Source organism: Oncorhynchus nerka, linkage group LG18 (assembly GCF_034236695.1).
Source record: "Oncorhynchus nerka isolate Pitt River linkage group LG18, Oner_Uvic_2.0, whole genome shotgun sequence".
Classification (NCBI taxonomy): Eukaryota; Metazoa; Chordata; class Actinopteri; order Salmoniformes; family Salmonidae; genus Oncorhynchus; species Oncorhynchus nerka.
The window spans coordinates 1,002,010-1,022,744 of NC_088413.1; the positions used below are offsets into that span (position 1 = coordinate 1,002,010).

Genomic DNA, 20,735 nt, shown 5'->3' on the forward strand with positions numbered 1-20,735 from the left:
CACTGGGCTACAGGTACACACACACACTAGGCTACAGGTACCTCAACACACGGGGCTACAGGTACACACACTGGGCTACAGGTACACACACACACTAGGCTACAGGTACCTCAACACACAGGGCTACAGGTACACACACTGGGCTACAGGTACACACACAGGGCTACAGGTACACACACTGGGCTACAGGTACACACACTGGGCTACAGGTACACACACACACTAGGCTACAGGTACCTCAACACACAGGGCTACAGGTACACACACACACACACTGGGCTACAGGTACCTCAACACACAGGGCTACAGGTACCTCAACACACGGGGCTACAGGTACACACACTGGGCTACAGGTACCTCAACACACAGGGCTACAGGTACCTCAACACACAGGGCTACAGGTACCTCAACACACTGGGCTACAGGTACCTCAACACACAGGGCTACAGGTACACACACACACACACAGGGCTACAGGTACACACACACACACTGGGCTACAGGTACCTCAACACACTGGGCTACAGGTACACACACAATCATTATGTCAATACTAGGTAACGCGACACACTCACCCTCTCTCTCCCCCCTCTCTCCCCCCTCTCTCTGCCTCTCTCCCCAGGTTTACTGAGCCTAAGCCAGGTCTGTTGTTGGTGTGTCTGAACTGAGATGAAGCTGTCATGTGACTGACTGTCCTTATCAAGACACTACTGTCTCCTCCCCCTCCCCCCTGGAATCTACCTCTACCACTTCCTCTCTCACAGACACAAAAAACACACCCTCCTCTCTCTCTCTTTGTCTCTACCTCTCTCTCTGTCTCTACCTCTCTGTCTCTCTCTGTCTCTCTCTGTCTCTCTCTGTCTCTGTCTCTACCTCTCTGTCTCTCTCTGTCTCTCTCTGTCTCTCTCTGTCTCTGTCTCTACCTCTCTGTCTCTCTCTGTCTCTCTCTGTCTCTCTCTGTCTCTCTCTGTCTCTGTCTCTCTCTGTCTCTCTCTCTCTGTCTCTGTCTCTCTCTGTCTCTCTCTCTCTGTCTCTCTCTCTCTGTCTCTGTCTCTCTCTGTCTCTCTCTCTCTGTCTCTCTCTGTCTCTCTCTGTCTCTCTCTGTCTCTCTCTGTCTCTGTCTCTCTCTGTCTCTCTCTCTCTGTCTCTCTCTCTGTCTCTGTCTCTCTGTCACTCTCTCTGTCTCTCTCTCTCTGTCTCTCTCTCCCCTCTCTCTCTCTCTGTCTCTCTCTCTCTCTCTGTCTCTCTCTCTGTCTCTCTCTCTCTGTCTCTCTCTGTCTCTCTCTCTGTCTCTCTCTCTCTCTCTCTGTCTCTCTCTCTCTGTCTCTGTCTCTCTCTGTCTCTCTGTCTCTGTCTCTCTGTCTCTCTCTCTGTCTCTCTCTCTCTGTCTCTCTCTGTCTCTCTCTCTGTCTCTCTCTCTCTGTCTCTCTCTTTGTCTCTACCTCTGTCTATCTCTGTCTCTCTCTCTGTCTCTCTCTTTGTCTCTACCTCTGTCTATCTCTGTCTCTCTCTCTGTCTCTCCCTCTGTCTCTCTGTCTCCCTTTGTCTCTCCCTCTGTCTCTCTCTGTCTCTCTCTCTCTGTCTCTCCCTCTGTCTCTCTGTCTCCCTTTGTCTCTCCCTCTGTCTCTCTCTGTCTCTCTCTCTGTCTCTCTCTCTGTCTCTCCCTTTGTCTCTACCTCTGTCTCTCTGTCTCCCTTTGTCTCTCCCTCTGTCTCTCTCTACCTCTCTCTCTGTCTCTCTCTCTCTCTGTCTCTCTGTCTCTCTCCCTCTCTCTCTCTCTGTCTCTGTCTCCCTCTGACTGTCTGTCTGTCTGTCCCTCTCTCTCTCTCTCCCTCTCTCTCTCTGTGTCTCTCTCCCTCTCTCTCTGTGTCTCCCCCTCTCTCTATCTTTCTCTCTCTGTCTGTCTGTCTCTCCCTGTCTCTAACAATTATTTTAATAGCTGCCGAAGAAATTGTCTTAATCTATTTTTTATGTCTTCACTGTTGCCATGTTTGTGTTTTTTTTGTATGAAACTTTATCAGGATTTACAAACAATGACAGAGTTCATTTTAAATTATATTAAATGTAGATTTTTAGATTTTATAAAACCATGTCAATCTAAGTGTATATCATTTATCTTAACATGATGTTTCTGTACGGGTCAATCTGTGGGGTTATTTACATTTTAAGAGAAGTTATATCATTTTATATCATTTTAAGAGAAGATATCTGGGCCCGTTTATACATTAGATCAGAAGTGATATCTGGGCCCGTTTATACATTAGATCAGAAGTGATATCTGGGCCCGTTTATACATTAGATCAGAAGTGATATCTGGCCCGTTTATACATTTGATCAGAAGTGATATCTGGCCCGTTTATACATTTGATCAGAAGTGATATCTGGCCCGTTTATACATTTGATCAGAAGTGATATCTGGCCCGTTTATACATTTGATCAGAAGTGATATCTGGCCCGTTTATACATTAGATCAGAAGTGATATCTGGCCCGTTTATACATTAGATCAGAAGTGATATCTGGCCCGTTTATACATTTGATCAGAAGTGATATCTGGGCCCGTTTATACATTAGATCGAAGAGTATTGACAGTGTTGACAGAAACAGTGTTTGGTTTTGTTCTACTTTATGGCTGTCCCAAATGGCCCTCTATTCTCTATATAGGGAATCCAAATGGCCCTCTATTCTCTATATAGGGAATCCAAATGGCCCTCTATTCTCTATAGAGGGAATCCAAATGGCCCCCTATTCTCTATAGAGGGAATCCAAATGGCCCTCTATTCTCTATATAGGGAATCCAAATGGCCCTCTATTCTCTATATAGGGAATCCAAATGGCCCTCTATTCTCTATATAGGGAATCCAAATGGCCCTCTATTCTCTATAGAGGGAATCCAAATGGCCCCCTATTCTCTATAGAGGGAATCCAAATGGCCCTCTATTCTCTATAGAGGGAATCCAAATGGCCCCCTATTCTCTATAGAGGGAATCCAAATGGCCCTCTATTCTCTATAGAGGGAATCCAAATGGCCCTCTATTCTCTATAGAGGGAATCCTAAAGGGTTAGGGTTTAGGGACTGACTCCTAAAGGGAATTGTAGGCTGACTCCTAAAGGGAATTGTAGGCTACCAAAAGAAAGGGTATATTTTTATTTTCATAATTGTTGATCATTTTCTTGTGTATTATTATTTTTTTTACAAATTATATTTCAATAAAGAACATTGTAATGTTATACACCTGGGGAACACAGAGAGTTAGTTAGTACTAATGACCTGGTAGGGGTCTGTTCAAGTCACAGTGTTTTAGTTGCTTGGCAACCAGTCTTTATGTCGTGTCGTCTCTCCTTGTTGTGATGAGAGTTTTTTTCCCTATATTTATATTGTATTTATATTTTTAATCTCAGGCTCCCGTCCCGCAGGAGGCCGTTTTGTCTTTTGGTAGGCCGTCATTGTAAATAATAATTTATTCATAACTGACTTTCCTAGTTAAATAAAGGTGAAATTAAGTTAATGAATAAAAGCAGGTGCTAGTGTGGCAGCATCCGTTCATCTGCTCCGTCCCCCATCCCCCTTTAACGCTCTCGTCTCGTGGTGTATCCCCCATACCCGCGTGGGAAGGAACGGTTCATCTGACTCACGGGCTGCGTTCAGTACACCGTTACGTTCTGAAACGGTGCTGTACTGAACGACCAGTTGGAAAAACGGTGATGTTGTGGTTTTGGGAGGGAACGCGGTCAGCATGGCCACTGCCGTTGAAACACGTCACTCGTTGCTTGAAGCCACACCCACCGAACGGTGAGCAAACGTGTCCTACAGTACACATTGTTCTCTTGAACGTAGCAAACGTTCAAGAGAACTGAACGGCACCCTACGGTGTCGGTAATTTCTCACTACTTTCCTTTCGGTAAACATGACCCACAATTATTCGTTCCATAACAAGTCGACTCATAGTCATGACGGAGAACATTTCAACAAAATAGTTACTATGCCCGTTATACGTCTACAGAGAATGATATAGGGTCCTTTTGTCAAATAACATCCTAACCAGAGAGGATGCATTGGAAAATATCTTGGTATTGATTAACTTTCGAGGTTTTATTTCACTTGTCCTCCAAACGCCTGTCTTGTCGTTATGAGGCTACACGACACGTTTTATATTTAACAAATTAACCAAGCTACTGCGTAAAGTCTGTCGTTATGAGGCCACACGCCACGTTTCATATATAAACACATGAACCCCAAGCTACTGCGTAAAGTGTCGTTATGAGGCCACACGCCACGTTTAATATATAAACACATTAACTCACAGCTACTGCGTAAAGTGTCATTATGAGGCCACACGCCACGTTTAATATATAAACACATTAACTCACAGCTACTGCGTAAAGTGTCGTTATGAGGCCACACGCCACGTTTCATATATAAACACATTAACTCACAGCTACTGCGTAAAGTGTCGTTATGAGGCCACACGCCACGTTTCATATATAAACACATTAACCCCAAGCTACTGCGTAAAGTGTCGTTATGAGGCCACACGCCACGTTTCATATATAAACACATTAACTCACAGCTACTGCGTAAAGTGTCGTTATGAGGCCACACGCCACGTTTCATATATAAACACATGAACCCCAAGCTACTGCGTAAAGTGTCGTTATGAGGCCACACGCCACGTTTCATATATAAACACATGAACCCCAAGCTACTGCGTAAAGTGTCGTTATGAGGCCACACGCCACGTTTCATATATAAACACATTAACCCCAAGCTACTGCGTAAAGTTGTCGATCTAAGCGATCAAAAACAACAGCTGCTTCGTGAGTTATAGAGACGCTGAAATACTAAGAACAGAAACGAAACGGCATCAACACACCTCCTCCACACTCAACAAACGGATGCTGCTAGTGAGATGAGAGAGAGAGAGAGAGAGCGCATCTCATAGATGAGAGACAAGGCAAGAAGGGCCTTCTATGCCATCAAAAGAAACATAAATTTCAACATACCAATTAGGATTTGGCTAAAAATACTTGAATCAGTCATAGAGCCCATTGCCCTTTATGGTTGTGAGGTCTGGGGTCCGCTCACCAACCAAGACTTCACAAAATGGGACAAACACCAAATTGAGACTCTGCACGCAGAATTCTGCAAAAATATCCTCCATGTACAACGTAAAACACCAAATAATGCATGCAGAGCAGAATTAGGCCGATACCCGCTATTTATCAAAATCCAGAAAAGAGCCATTCAATTCTACAACCACCTAAAAGGAAGCGATTCACAAACCTTCCATAACAAAGCCATCACCTACAGAGAGATTAACCTGGAGAAGAGTCCCCTAAGCAAGCTGGTCCTGGGGCTCTGTTCACAAACACAAACACACCCTACAGAGCCCCAGGACAGCAGCACAATTAGACCCAACCAAATCATGAGAAAACAAAAAGATAATTACTTGACACATTGGAAAGAATTAACAAAAAAACAGAGCAAACTAGAATGCTATTTGGCCCTAAACAGAGAGTACACAGCGGCAGAATACCTGACCACTGTGACTGACCCAAAATTAAGGAAAGCTTTGACTATGTACAGACTCAGTGAGCATAGCCTTGCTATTGAGAAAGGCCGCCGTAGGCAGACATGGCTCTCAAGAGAAGACAGGCTATGTGCTCACTGCCCACAAAATGAGGTGGAAACTGAGCTGCACTTCCTAACCTCCTGCCCAATGTATGACCATATTAGAGAGACATATTTCCCTCAGATTACACAGACCCACAACGAATTCGAAAACAAATCCAATGTTGATAAACTCCCATATCTACTGGGTGAAATACCACAGTGTGACATCACAGCAGCAAGATGTGTGACCTGTTGCCACGAGAAAAGGGCAACCAGTGAAGAACAAACACCATTGTAAATACAACCCATATTTATGCTTATTTATTTTATCTTGTGTCCTTTACCATTTGTACATTGTTAAAACACTATATATATATATAATATATAATATGACATTTGTAATGTCTTTATTGTTTTGAAACTTCTGTATGTGTAATGTTTACTGTTCATTTTTATTGTTTTTCACCTTATATATTCACTTTGTATGTTGTCTACCTCACTTGCTTTGGCAATGTTAACACATGTTTCCCATGACAATAAAGCCCTTGAATTGAATTGAATTGAATTGAGAGAGCGCGCGCATCTCATAGATGAGAGAGAGAGAGCGCGCGCGCGCATCTCATTTCCCTCTCCCTTTTTTGTACCGATAGTAGTAAGCTGTGTAAGTGACGCATGTAAACGTGTATAAGTAGTTCTGTGCATATAGTAATAATTAGTCTATTTACTTTAGCTTTTAAGCAGGATTTATAAAGTAGCCTAATGTATATACCGTAAAAAATAAAAAAGTTACTTCTTTTTTACCGAGGAACCAAACCGTCTCCGAGTCCAAAAAAAAAAATGCTTTGAGCTGAAGCGCAACATCCGCCCGTTGCCATCATGAAGACAGGCTGCGGGGTCGACGTCTGACAACACGGTGAGTTATCTTTTGTTCTATTCTTCTGTCTAATGACAAGTAACAAAGGTTGTTTTTGTTCCATGTCTTTTGTTTTAATCCAGCCAGAATGTCTCATTTTAATATGAGCCGACTAAATACATGAATGTATTGGAGAGAGTCACAGAATAATTTGTTATTTCATATTCATTGTTTATACCAATAGTCCTACACAAAAAATGTTATCATCCAATTTGAACTATTTGTATCTCAATAAAAGGATAAAACGACACACACATTCATCCCTTACATTTGGTTTCACATAAATAGGCTCTATTTGAATGGCTAAAGTTGAGTTTAATAAGGCCTCTGCCCTGTGCTTCTAGACCGTGGTGATGTGGGGGGTAAAAGTAGGTGAAAACAAAATGTCAGTTATCATGGCAGGGTGAAGGAACAGAGCTTTTCATCTCTTCACTGTAGGAGTTAATAACCAAATCTATGGGTCGGTGCTGTCCTCACTCCCTCTACTCTGGCGTTATCACTGTAGGAGTGTAGTTAATAACCAAATCTATGGGTCGGTGCTGTCCTCCCTCCCTCTACTCTGGCGTTATCACTGTAGGAGTTAATAACCAAATCTATGGGTCGGTGCTGTCCTCCCTCCCTCTTCTCTGGCGTTATCACTGTAGGAGTTAATAACCAAATCTATGGGTCGGTGCTGTCCTCCCTCCCTCTTCTCTGGCGTTATCACTGTAGGAGTTAATAACCAAATCTATGGGTCGGTGCTGTCCTCACTCCCTCTTCTCTGGCGTTATCACTGTAGGAGTGTAGTTAATGACCAAATCTATGGGTCGGTGCTGTCCTCCCTCCCTCTTCTCTGGCGTTATCACTGTAGGAGTTAATAACCAAATCTATGGGTCGGTGCTGTCCTCCCTCCCTCTTCTCTGGCGTTATCACTGTAGGAGTTAATAACCAAATCTATGGGTTGGCGCTGTCCTCACTCCCTCTTCTCTGGCGTTATCACTGTAGGAGTTAATAACCAAATCTATGGGTCGGTGCTGTCCTCACTCCCTCTTCTCTGGCGTTATCACTGTAGGAGTTAATAACCAAATCTATGGGTCGGTGCTGTCCTCACTCCCTCTTCTCTGGCGTTATCACTGTAGGAGTTAATAACCAAATCTATGGGTCGGTGCTGTCCTCACTCCTGTAAGAGTTAATAACCAAATCTTCTGCTGGCGTTATCACTGTAGGAGTTAATAACCAAATCTATGGGTCGGCTGTTGTCCTCCTCCTCTTCTCTGGCGTTATCACTGTAGGAGTTAATAACCAAATCTATGGGTCGGCGCTGTCCTCCTCCCTCTTCTCTGGCGTTATCACTGTAGGAGTTAATAACCAAATCTATGGGTCGGTCTGTCCTCCCTCCCTCTTCTCTGGCGTTATCACTGTAGGAGTTAATAACCAAATCTATGGGTCGGTGCTGTCCTCACTCCCTCTTCTCTGGCGTTATCACTGTAGGAGTTAATAACCAAATCTATGGGTCGGCTCTGTCCTCCCTCCCTCTTCTCTGGCGTTATCACTGTAGGAGTTAATAACCAAATCTATGGGTCGGTGCTGTCCTCCCTCCCTCTTCTCTGGCGTTATCACTGTAGGAGTTAATAACCAAATCTATGGGTCGGTGTTGTCCTCCCTCCCTCTTCTCTGGCGTTATCACTGTAGGAGTTAATAACCAAATCTATGGGTCGGTGCTGTCCTCCCTCCCTCTTCTCTGGCGTTATCACTGTAGGAGTTAATAACCAAATCTATGGGTCGGCTCTGTCCTCCCTCCCTCTTCTCTGGCGTTATCACTGTAGGAGTGTAGTTAATAACCAAATCTATGGGTCGGTGCTGTCCTCCCTCCCTCACACATGACTGGGTCACTGTAGGAGTTAATAACCAAATCTATGGGTCGGTGCTGTCCTCCCTCCCTCTTCTCTGGCGTTATCACTGTAGGAGTGTAGTTAATAACCAAATCTATGGGTCGGCTCTGTCCTCCCTCCCTCATACATGACTGGGTCACTGTAGGAGTTAATAACCAAATCTATGGGTCGGCTCTGTCCTCCCTCCCTCATACATGACTGGGTCACTACGGAGAGGAGAAGGTACATGCTCAGATTTCGGGCCAGTTTTTCTCTGTAAATTTAAATGTCAATCAATCACTTATTTTATTTTAAATAGCCCTTCTTTTACATCAGCAGTTTGTCACAGTGTATTACATATGTGCAGCCTAAAAAAAAGAAGCTGAATCTGATATGTTTTAGTGCTGGGCTGGAACGAAAACCTGCACAATTAGTAGCTCTACTTTATTAGAGCAACCCCCCCCCCCCCCTCTCACGGAGTCAACAATGTCCTCATCAGATAATGTTCTCACAGCTCTCTATCGTACGCCGGGCCCTGATTGGATGGAATAACCACCTATGACGTCAGGTGACCTCGATTGATCGCAGGAGGCGGAGCCTAGTGTCAACTCCGTGGAGTACACAGAGAGGTAAGTGAAGAGGAACTGAGATAGACGGGGGGCTGTGTTTAGACAGAGAGAGAGAGTGTATGTGTGTAGAGAGAGAGTGTGTGTGTGTGTAGAGAGAGTGTATGTGTGTAGAGAGACTGTGTGTGTGTAGAGAGAGAGTGTATGTGTGTAGAGAGAGTGTGTGTGTGTGTAGAGAGAGTGTGTGTGTGTAGAGAGAGAGAGTGTGTGTAGAGAGAGAGAGGTGTGTGTAGAGAGAGAGTGTATGTGTGTAGAGAGAGTGTGTGTGTGTGTGTGTAGAGAGAGTGTATGTGTGTAGAGAGAGTGTGTGTGTGTGTGTGTAGAGAGAGTGTATGTGTGTAGAGAGACTGTGTGTGTGTGTAGAGAGAGAGTGTATGTGTGTAGAGAGAGTGTGTGTGTGTGTAGAGAGAGAGTGTGTGTGTGTGTAGAGAGAGAGTGGTGTGTGTAGAGAGAGAGAGGTGTGTGTGTAGAGAGAGAGTGTATGTGTGTAGAGAGAGTGTGTGTGTGTAGAGAGAGTGTATGTGTGTAGAGAGAGTGTGTGTGTGTGTGTGTAGAGAGAGTGTATGTGTGTAGAGAGACTGTGTGTGTGTAGAGAGAGTGTATGTGTGTGTAGAGAGAGAGTGTATGTGTGTAGAGAGAATGTGTGTGTGTGTGTGTAGAGAGAGTGTATGTGTGTAGAGAGACTGTGTGTGTAGAGAGAGAGTGTATGTGTGTAGAGAGAGTGTGTGTGTGTAGAGAGAGTGTGTGTGTGTAGAGAGAGAGAGGTGTGTGTAGAGAGAGAGAGGTGTGTGTGTAGAGAGACTGTGTGTGTGTAGAGAGAGAGTGTTTGTGTGTAGAGAGAGTGTGTGTGTGTGTAGAGAGAGAGAGGTGTGTGTGTAGAGAGAGGTGTGTTCAGCTTCTCTACTGCAGCAGTAGAGCCAGTAAACTCTGTGGTGAGAGAGAGACACATGCAGTTAACAACATGACTCCACACACCAGGTGACCACAACCCCCTGATCCTGACCCTCCTCTACTTCAGGACTACAACATCTCCCTAAAGAACTACAATCCCCACAGAGAGTATCACAGAGAAGGTGACCACAACACCCTGATCCTAACGCTCCTCTACTTCAGGACTACAACATCTCCCTAAAGAACTACAACCCCCACAGAGAGTATCACAGAGAAGGTGACCACAACCCCCTGATCCTAACCCTCCTCTGCTTCAGGACTACAACATCTCCCTAAAGAACTACAATCCCCACAGAGAGTATCACAGAGAAGGTGACCACAACCCCCTGATCCTAACCCTCCTCTGCTTCAGGACTACAACATCTCCCTAAAGAACTACAATCCCCACAGAGAGTATCACAGAGAAGGTGACCACAACCCCCTGATCCTAACCCTCCTCTACTTCAGGACTACAACATCTCCCTAAAGAACTTACAACCCCCACAGATAGTATCACAGAGAAGGTGACCACAACCCCCTGATCCTAACGCTCCTCTGCTTCAGGACTACAACATCTCCCTAAAGAACTACAATCCCCACAGAGAGTATCACAGAGAAGGTGACCACAACCCCCTGATCCTAACCCTCCTCTACTTCAGGACTACAACGTCTCCCTAAAGAACTACAACCCCCTGAGCTCCACAGGACTACAACTTAACATCTCCCTAAAGAACTACAACCCCCACAGAGAGTATGACAGAGAAAGTGACCACAACCCCCTGATCCTAACCCTCCTCTGCTTCAGGACTACAACATCTCCCTAAAGAACTACAACCCCCTGAGCTCCACAGGACTACAACGTCTCCCTAAAGAACTACAACCCCCACAGAGAGTATCACAGAGGTGACCACCATCACTATGGGCGTCACAACCCCCTGATCTCAACCCTCCTCCACTTCAGGACTACAACGTCTCCCTAAAGAACTACAACCCCCAGGGTTCCGAGCGGAGCAGCCATGAGCGAGGAGACCCAGGTGAAGTGTGTGCTGGTGGGGGACAGTGCTGTCGGGAAGACGGCCCTCCTGGTTCGCTTCACCTCAGAAACCTTCCCTGAGTGCTACAAACCAACTGTGTACGAGAACACTGGAGTGGAGGTCTTCATGGACGGGACTCCGGTAGGAATAATACATTAACTACTACAATAATACCCTTTACATCATTAACTACTACAATAATACCCTTTACATCATTAACCTACTACAATAATACCCTTTACATCATTAACCTACTACAATAATACCCTTTACATCATTAACTACTACAATAATACCCTTTACATCATTAACCTACTACAATAATACCCTTTACATCATTAACTACAATAATACACATCATTAACCTACCCCCTTTACATCATTAACCTACTACAATAATACCCTTTACATCATTAACTACTACAATAATACCCTTTACATCATTAACTACTACAATAATACCCTTTACATCATTAACTACTACAATAATACCCTTTACATCATTAACTACTACAATAATACCCTTTACATCATTAACCTACTACAATAATACCCTTTACATCATTAACTACTACAATAATACCCTTTACATCATTAACTACTACAATAATACCCTTTACATCATTAACTACTACAATAATACCCTTTACATCATTAACTACTACAATAATACCAATAATACCCTTTACATCATTAACTACTACAATAATACCCTTTACATCATTAACTACTACAATAAACCTACCCTTTACATCATTAACTACTACTAATACCCTTTACATCATTAATACCCCCTTTACATCATTAACCTACTACAATAATACCTTTACATCATTAACATCAATAATAACATCATTAACTACTACAATAATACCCTTTAACTTACATCATTAACTACTACAATAATACCCTTTACATCATTAACTACTACAATAATACCCTTTACATCATTAACTACTACAATAATACCCTTTAATCATTAACCTACTACAATAATACCTTTACATCATTAACCTACAATACAATAAACTACCCTTTACATCATTAACCTACTACAATAATACCCTTTACATCATTAACTACTACAATAATACCCTTTACATCATTAACTACTACAATAATACCCTTTACATCATTAACTACTACAATAATACCCTTTACATCATTAACCTACTACAATAATACCCTTTACATCATTAACCTACTACAATAATACCCTTTACATCATTAACTACTACAATAATACCCTTTACATCATTAACTACTACTACAATAAACTACTACAATAATACCCTTTACATCATTAACTACTACAATAATACCCTTTACATCATTAACCTACTACAATAATACCCTTTACATCATTAACTACTACAATAATACCTACTACAATAATACCCTTTATCATTAACTACTACAATAATCATTAACTACTATAATTTACATCATTAACCTACTACTACCCTTTACATCATTAACTACTACAATAATACCCTTTACATCATTAACTACTACAATAATACCCTTTACATCATTAACTACTACAATAATACCCTTTACATCATTAACTACTACAATAATACCCTTTACATCATTAACTACTACAATAATACCCCTTTACATCATTAACCTACTACAATAATACCCTTTACATCATTAACTACTACAATAATACCCTTTTACATCATTAACTACTACAATAATACCCTTTACATCATTAACCTACTACAATAATACCCTTTACATCATTAACTACTACAATAATACCCTTTACATCATTAACTACTACAATAATACCCTTTAATCATTAACTACTACAATAATACCCTTTACATCATTAACTACTACAATAATACCCTTTACATCATTAACTACTACAATAATACCCTTTACATCATTAACTACTACAATAATACCCTTTACATCATTAACTACTACAATAATACCCATTTACATCATTAACTACTACAATAATACACTTACATCATTAACTACTACAATAATACCCTTTACATCATTAACTACTACAATAATACCCTTTACATCATTAACTACTACAATAATACCCTTTACATCATTAACCTACTACAATAATACCCTTTACATCATTAACTACTACAATAATACCATTAACTTTACATCATTAACTACTACAATAATACCCTTTACATCATTAACTACTACAATAATACCCTTTACATCATTAACCTACTACAATAATACCCTTTACATCATTAACTACTACAATAATACCCTTTACATCATTAACCTACTACAATAATACCCTTTACATCATTAACTACTACAATAATACCCTTTACATCATTAACTACTACAATAATACCCTTTACATCATTAACCTACTACAATAATACCCTTTACATCATTAACTACTACAATAATACCCTTTACATCATTAACTACTACAATAATACCCTTTACATCATTAACTACTACAATAATACCCTTTACATCATTAACTACTAATACAATAATACCCTACAATCATTAACATTAACTTTACTACAATAATACCCTTTACATCATTAACTACCCTTTACAATTAATACACAATACAACTCATTAACTACTACAATAATACCCTTTACATCATTAACTACTACAATAATACCCTTTACATCATTAACTACTACAATAATACCCTTTACATCATTAACCTACTACAATAATACCCTTTACATCATTAACTACTACAATAATACCATCATTTACATCATTAACTACTACAATAATACCCATTTACATCATTAACTACTACAATAATACCCAACTTTACATCAGGGCTGTTCAACTGGCGGCCCGCGGACCAGATCCGGCCCGTTTATTCATTTAGACTGGTCTTTTATGAGCGTTAATGATCTGCCAGAAAATCCCCCGTTCAGCGCCAAACATTATGGTGATTGTCGTTTCTAGAGCTTTTCGGTTAATCAGCGGTTTTATCTATTTTCTAGATCTTATTTCGTAGTTAATTATCTATTTTCTAGAGCTTATTTCGTAGTTAATTATCTATTTTCTAGATCTTATTTCGTAGTTGATTATCTGTTTTCTTCATATGAATTTGGTTTCCAGAGTTTTGTTTTTTAAAATATAAAACATGGGACTCGTTAGAGACAGGGACAAAACGACCTCATGGCGGAGGGAAAGGAATTCAAAGGATTTATTTCTATTTATTTTTTGTTTTATATATATATATATATAATTTGTATTTATTGTAAATAAGAATTTAATTATTATTTAAGAATTGGTTCTTAAATATATATATATATATTTTAACCTTTTTTATTTAACTAGGCAAGTCATTTAAGGAACAAATTCTTAATTACAATGACGGCCTACCGAGGAACAGTAGGGTTCAGGAGGCAGAACGACATATTTTTTTTACCTTGTCAGCTTGGGGTTTCGACACAGCAACATAATGGGTTACTGGCCCAGCGATCTAACCACTCGGCTACCCTGTCGCTAGGCTACCCTGTCGCTAGCCTACCCTGTTGCTAGGCTACTTGCTTCAGACTGGAATTTGCCACGACCTGATTTGACATATCTTTACACATTACATCATTGAACTATCACCATACATTAACACGGCTACCCTGTTGCTAGGCTACCCTGTCGCTAGGCTATACCCTGTTGCTAGGCTACACATGACATCATTGAACTATCACCATGCATTAACACGGTAGTGTCAACAGCACAACACACACTGGACAGGTCGGATGGTCACCTGATCAGGAAATGACCCCTGACACGTCCTTCACGACCTTTAACCCCCCCTGATGGTAAATGAGGCTGTTTATCCCTGTGGTGTGTTTGTGTTGTCTTTTTAATGCTTTATTTAAAGAGCATCTCCCACGTCACAAAGAATTAAACATTTTAAAACATTACAAATATGATTTCAAAGAAGACAGAACAAAAAGAAAAAAAAAATTATAATTAAATTTTTATTTTATTTTTTAAAGTCCCATTTATAACGTATTTTGTTTTACTCTCCAGATCAACCTGGGTTTGTGGGACACGGCAGGAAATGACACGTTTAGACAGATCCGTCCGATGTCCTATCAGCAGGCGGATGTGGTCCTGATCTGCTACTCCGTGGCCAACGCCGCCTCCCTCGCCAGCGTCAAGCACAAGTGGCTGGTAGAGGTACGGGAACGACCTTTTCCTACTCTCTGAGTAGATCCTTCTGGAAGTGTTCTGTGTGTGTGTTTTTATTGGATAGAGAGAGAGGTGAAAGGTCGGAGAGAGAGAGCGGTGGGACGGATTCCAACCCGACGCTACGTAGAACACGCTCTCCACAGGCAGCAGCTCAGATCGCTCGACCAAACAACCTTTTTATATTCTTACAGACACGTCTGAAATAATCATTTGAGTCAATTCAGGAAGTAGACACTAGTACAGTAGTTGGATGTTTCGGTAAACTAAAGATCTGATTCCATTTTTTCTCTCTCTCTCTCTCTCTCTCTCTCTCTCTCTCTCTCTCTCTCTGTCTCTCTCTCTCTCTCTCTGTCTCTCTCTCTCTGTCTCGCTCTCTCTGTCTCTCTCTGTCTCTCTCTCTGTCTCTCTCTCTCTCTCTCTCTCTCTCTCTCTCTCTCTCTCTCTCTCTGTCTCTCTCTCCTCCCTTTCTCTCTCTCTCTCTCTCTCTCTCTCTGTCTCTCTCTCCTCCCTTTCTCTCTCTCTCTCTCTCTCTCTCTCTCTCTCATTGAGAAGCATTGAGAAGGAATTGGAACTAGGATTTCAGTTCACTTCCTGAGTTGAAATGGAATTGAGCCCAACTCTGGCTTCATATATCCTGTATCAGAACACACGTTTAAAACTATTTGACTATAACAAAATGGTTGTTTTAAAAACATTTTAATGCCATTGTAGGTGCGTGACAACCTTCCCCGTGTCCCGGTGCTGGTGGTGGCCACCCAGACGGACCAGCGTGACTCCGGGCCTCACAGCGCCTCCTGCTCCTCCGCCGCCGAGGGCAAACGCCTCGCTCAGGACATACGGGCCAAGGGATACCTGGAGTGCTCGTCGCTAAGCAACCGCGGCGTGCAGCAAGTGTTCGAGTGTGCGGTGAGGACGGCGGTGAACCAGGCCAGGAAACGGACGCGCCCGCGGATGTTTGATATCAACAGCTGCGTGGTGTTTTGACCTCTGAACCTCTGAACCTTTTGGGGGGGGCCTAGGTTGGGGTGGTGCTGGGAGGATACTGAAGCCTCTAACTACTGCTCTGGGATCAGGTCTCGGGGCCAGTGGCGACTCGGACTCGGACTCATCACCAGGGACTTGAGACTGGCGGGTTAGTGACTCGACTACATCACTGTGTCTGACTTCAACTGTTCGAGGTCCTGTCTGACCCCATGACCTGTGGTTTTGGGGGAACTGAGGTCCTGTCTGACCCCAGGACCTGTGGTTTTGGGGGAACTGAGGTCCTGTCTGACCCCAGGACCTGTGGTTTTGGGGGAACTGAGGTCCTGTCTGACCCCAGGATCTGTGGTTTTGGGGGAACTGAGGTCCTGTCTGACCCCAGGACCTGTGGTTTTGGGGGAACTGAGGTCCTGTCTGACCCCAGGACCTGTGGTTTTGGGGGAACTGAGGTCTGGTCTGACCCCAGGAACTGTGGTTTTGGGGGAACTGAGGTCCTGTCTGACCCCAGGACCTGTGGTTTTGGGGGAATTGAGGTCCTGTCTGACCCCAGGAACTGTGGTTTTGGGGGAACTGAGGTCCTGTCTGATCCCAGGACCTGTGGTTTTGGGGGAACTGAGGTCCTGTCTGACCCCAGGACCTGTGGTTTTGGGGGAACTCTTGTTTAACTGTTGTTGTTTTTTGTTGTTGTGAAAACTGAAACTATGTAAAACTACAAAAGAACAAACAAAACAGGATCATACCTGGAGGAGCAGAGAGAGAGAGACAAGAGTGATTAGTGAAGCAGTTTAAATACCCTGAGCCCAGGTGGCTCCAATCACTAACGACCCTCCTCCGCCTGCAGGAGGAACCGCCCCTCCTGCAGGGGTCGTGACATTATCCCTGACAAGTTATTTTTTTGTTTTTTAATTCTTATTTCAGTTCACAATAGAAGAAAAACAATACAAGTCGATAACAAGTATTTCCGTTCTCCGTCTATAGATGTTAAAAGTGATCTTTTTGTAAAGGTATTCTAGCTCAGGTTTGTCTGTTTCCTTTGTTAAATAAATGTTGCCCAACCACTTACAGTGTGCCTGAACATAATTCATAAATAAATAAAGGTTGCCCAACAGTGTGCCTGAACATAATTCATAAATAAATAAAGGTTGCCCAACAGTGTGCCTGAACATAATTCATAAATAAATAAAGGTTGCCCAACAGTGTGCCTGAACATAATTCATAAATAAATAAAGGTTGCCCAACAGTGTGCCTGAACATAATTCATAAATAAATAAAGGTTGCCCAACAGTGTGCCTGAACATAATTCATAAATAAATAAAGGTTGCCCAACAGTGTGCCTGAACATAATTCATAAATAAATAAAGGTTGCCCAACAGTGTGCCTGAACATAATTCATAAATAAATAAAGGTTGCCCAACAGTGTGCCTGAACATAATTCATAAATAAATAAAGGTTGCCCAACAGTGTGCCTGAACATAATTCATAAATAAATAAAGGTTGCCCAACAGTGTGCCTGAACATAATTCATAAATAAATAAAGGTTGCCCAACAGTGTGCCTGAACATAATTCATAAATAAATAAAGGTTGCCCAACAGTGTGCCTGAACATAATTCATAAATAAATAAAGGTTGCCCAACAGTGTGCCTGAACATAATTCATAAATAAATAAAGGTTGCCCAACAGTGTGCCTGAACATAATTCATAAATAAATAAAGGTTGCCCAACAGTGTGCCTGAACATAATTCATGAATAAATAAATGATCTTCCACCTATCAATTCTACTTAGAAATCAGCATATTTAAAGAGATCTTGGAGTAGGAAAACCAATGTGTTTTTTTTTTTTTTTACAAAGTACTGGTTAGCCATGTACTGTCACATGAATATCTCACACACAGACAGGATGAGGCAGGATGACAGTGTTGTGTTGTGGTGAAGGTTGAGATCAGAGATGGTGTTGTGGTGAAGGTTGAGATCAGAGATGATGACCGCAGCAGCTGTAGTTGACAGCCAGTAACAGTCTGGAGCTCATTAACCCTGACAGTAACAGTCTGGAGCTCATTAACCCTGACAGTAACAGTCTGGAGCTCATTAACCCTGACAGTAACAGTCTGGAGCTCATTAACCCTGACAGTAACAGTCTCTGGTACATTAACCCTGACAGTAACAGTCTGGAGCTCATTAACCCTGACAGTAACAGTCTGGAGCTCATTAACCCTGACAGTAACAGTCTGGAGCTCATTAACCCTGACAGTAACAGTCTGGAGCTCATTAACCCTGACAGTAACAGTCTGGAGCTCATTAACCCTGACAGTAACAGTCTCTGGTACATTAACCTGACAGTAACAGTCTGGAGCTCATTAACCCTGACAGTAACAGTCTGGAGCTCATTAACCCTGACAGTAACAGTCTGGAGCTCATTAACCCTGACAGTAACAGTCTGGAGCTCATTAACCCTGACAGTAACAGTCTCTGGTACATTAACCCTGACAGTAACAGTCTGGAGCTCATTAACCCTGACAGTAACAGTCTGGAGCTCATTAACCCTGACAGTAACAGTCTGGAGCTCATTAACCCTGACAGTAACAGTCTGGAGCTCATTAACCCTGACAGTAACAGTCTCTGTTACATTAACCCTGACAGTAACAGTCTGGAGCTCATTAACCCTGACAGTAACAGTCTGGAGCTCATTAACCCTGACAGTAACAGTCTGGAGCTCATTAACCCTGACAGTAACAGTCTCTGGTACATTAACCCTGACAGTAACAGTCTCTGTTACATTAACCCTGACAGTAACAGTCTGGAGCTCATTAACCCTGACAGTAACAGTCTCTGTAACATTAACCCTGACAGTGACAGTCTGGAGCTCATTAACCCTGACAGTAACAGTCTGGAGCTCATTAACCCTGACAGTAACAGTCTGGAGCTCATTAACCCTGACAGTAACAGTCTCTGGTACATTAACCCTGACAGTAACAGTCTGGAGCTCATTAACCCTGACAGTAACAGTCTGGAGCTCATTAACCCTGACAGTAACAGTCTGGAGCTCATTAACCCTGACAGTAACAGTCTGGAGCTCATTAACCCTGACAGTAACAGTCTCTGGTACATTAACCCTGACAGTAACAGTCTGGAGCTCATTAACCCTGACAGTAACAGTCTGGAGCTCATTAACCCTGACAGTAACAGTCTGGAGCTCATTAACCCTGACAGTAACAGTCTGGAGCTCATTAACCCTGACAGTAACAGTCTCTGGTACATTAACCCTGACAGTAACAGTCTGGAGCTCATTAACCCTGACAGTAACAGTCTGGAGCTCATTAACCCTGACAGTAACAGTCTCTGTTCCATTAACCCTGACAGTAACAGTCTGGAGCTCATTAACCCTGACAGTAACAGTCTGGAGCTCATTAACCCTGACAGTAACAGTCTCTGTTACATTAACCCTGACAGTAACAGTCTGGAGCTCATTAACCCTGACAGTAACAGTCTGGAGCTCATTAACCCTGACAGTAACAGTCTCTGGTACATTAACCCTGACAGTAACAGTCTCTGTTACATTAACCCTGACAGTAACAGTCTGGAGCTCATTAACCCTGACAGTAACAGTCTGGAGCTCATTAACCCTGACAGTAACAGGCTGGAGCTCATTAACCCTGACAGTAACAGTCTGGAGCTCATTAACCCTGACAGTAACCGTCTGGAGCTCATTAACCCTGACAGTAACAGTCTCTGTTACATTAACCCTTACAGTAACAGTCTGGAGCTCATTAACCCTGACAGTAACAGTCTCTGTTACATTAACCCTGACAGTAACAGTCTCTGTTACATTAACCCTGACAGTAACAGTCTGGAGCTCATTAACCCTGACAGTAACTGTCTGGAGCTCATTAACCCTGACAGTAACAGTCTGGAGCTCATTAACCCTGACAGTAACAGTCTGGAGCTCATTAACCCTGACAGTAACAGTCTCTGTTCCATTAACCCTGACAGTAACAGTCTGGAGCTCATTAACCCTGACAGTAACAGTCTGGAGCTCATTAACCCTGACAGTAACAGTCTCTGTTACATTAACCCTGACAGTAACAGTCTGGAGCTCATTAACCCTGACAGTAACAGTCTGGAGCTCATTAACCCTGACAGTAACAGTCTGGAGCTCATTAACCCTGACAGTAACAGGCTGGAGCTCATTAACCCTGACAGTAACAGTCTGGAGCTCATTAACCCTGACAGTAACAGTCTCTGTTACATTAACCCTTACAGTAACAGTCTGGAGCTCATTAACCCTGACAGTAACAGTCTGGAGCTCATTAACCCTGACAGTAACAGTCTGGAGCTCATTAACCCAGACAGTAACAGTCTGGAGCTCATTAACCCTGACAGTAACAGTCTGGAGCTCATTAACCCTGACAGTAACAGTCTGGAGCTCATTAACCCTGACAGTAACAGGCTGGAGCTCATTAACCCTGACAGTAACAGTCTGGAGCTCATTAACCCTGACAGTAACAGTCTGGAGCTCATTAACCCTGACAGTAACAGTCTCTGGTACATTAACCCTTACAGTAACAGTCTGGAGCTCATTAACCCTGACAGTAACAGTCTGGAGCTCATTAACCCTGAC

General features: G+C 42.5%; 2 protein-coding genes and 2 long non-coding RNA genes across 5 annotated transcripts in view; all 4 read left to right on the forward strand.

The window, feature by feature from the left end:
• Positions 1-3,229, forward strand: part of LOC135561670 (uncharacterized) — a 126,652-nt gene extending 123,423 nt beyond the window's left edge. The window contains exon 2 of the long non-coding RNA XR_010459597.1: positions 3,098-3,229. This is a non-coding gene — a long non-coding RNA (uncharacterized LOC135561670). The remainder of the gene's footprint in view (positions 1-3,097) is intronic.
• The window catches only part of LOC135561658 (uncharacterized), a 73,027-nt gene extending 69,798 nt beyond the window's left edge, over positions 1-3,229 (forward strand). The window contains 1 exon segment of the mRNA XM_065003391.1: positions 623-3,229. Coding sequence (XP_064859463.1) covers positions 623-668 — 46 coding nt within the window. The 3' untranslated portion in view covers positions 669-3,229.
• Positions 3,230-6,249: 3,020 nt separating this feature from the next.
• rhoh (ras homolog family member H) lies at positions 6,250-16,146 on the forward strand. Of its 2 annotated transcripts, none has more exons than XM_065003404.1 (5): positions 6,250-6,525; positions 8,890-9,004; positions 9,980-11,106; positions 14,977-15,126; positions 15,850-16,146. In XM_065003404.1, the coding sequence occupies exons 3-5, from the start codon at positions 10,948-10,950 to the stop codon at positions 16,120-16,122; spliced, it is 582 nt and encodes a 193-aa protein (XP_064859476.1). In that variant the 5' UTR covers positions 6,250-6,525; positions 8,890-9,004; positions 9,980-10,947; the 3' UTR covers positions 16,123-16,146. The 2 variants fall into 2 exon arrangements, with proteins under 2 accessions (XP_064859476.1, XP_064859477.1); XM_065003405.1 differs by having other exon boundaries at positions 10,020-11,106.
• Positions 16,147-16,150: 4 nt separating this feature from the next.
• On the forward strand, positions 16,151-17,230 carry LOC135561672 (uncharacterized). The gene is made up of 2 exons (XR_010459598.1): positions 16,151-16,568; positions 16,611-17,230. It is a non-coding gene; the product is annotated as an uncharacterized LOC135561672 (long non-coding RNA).
• The last annotated feature ends 3,505 nt before the right edge of the window (positions 17,231-20,735 follow it).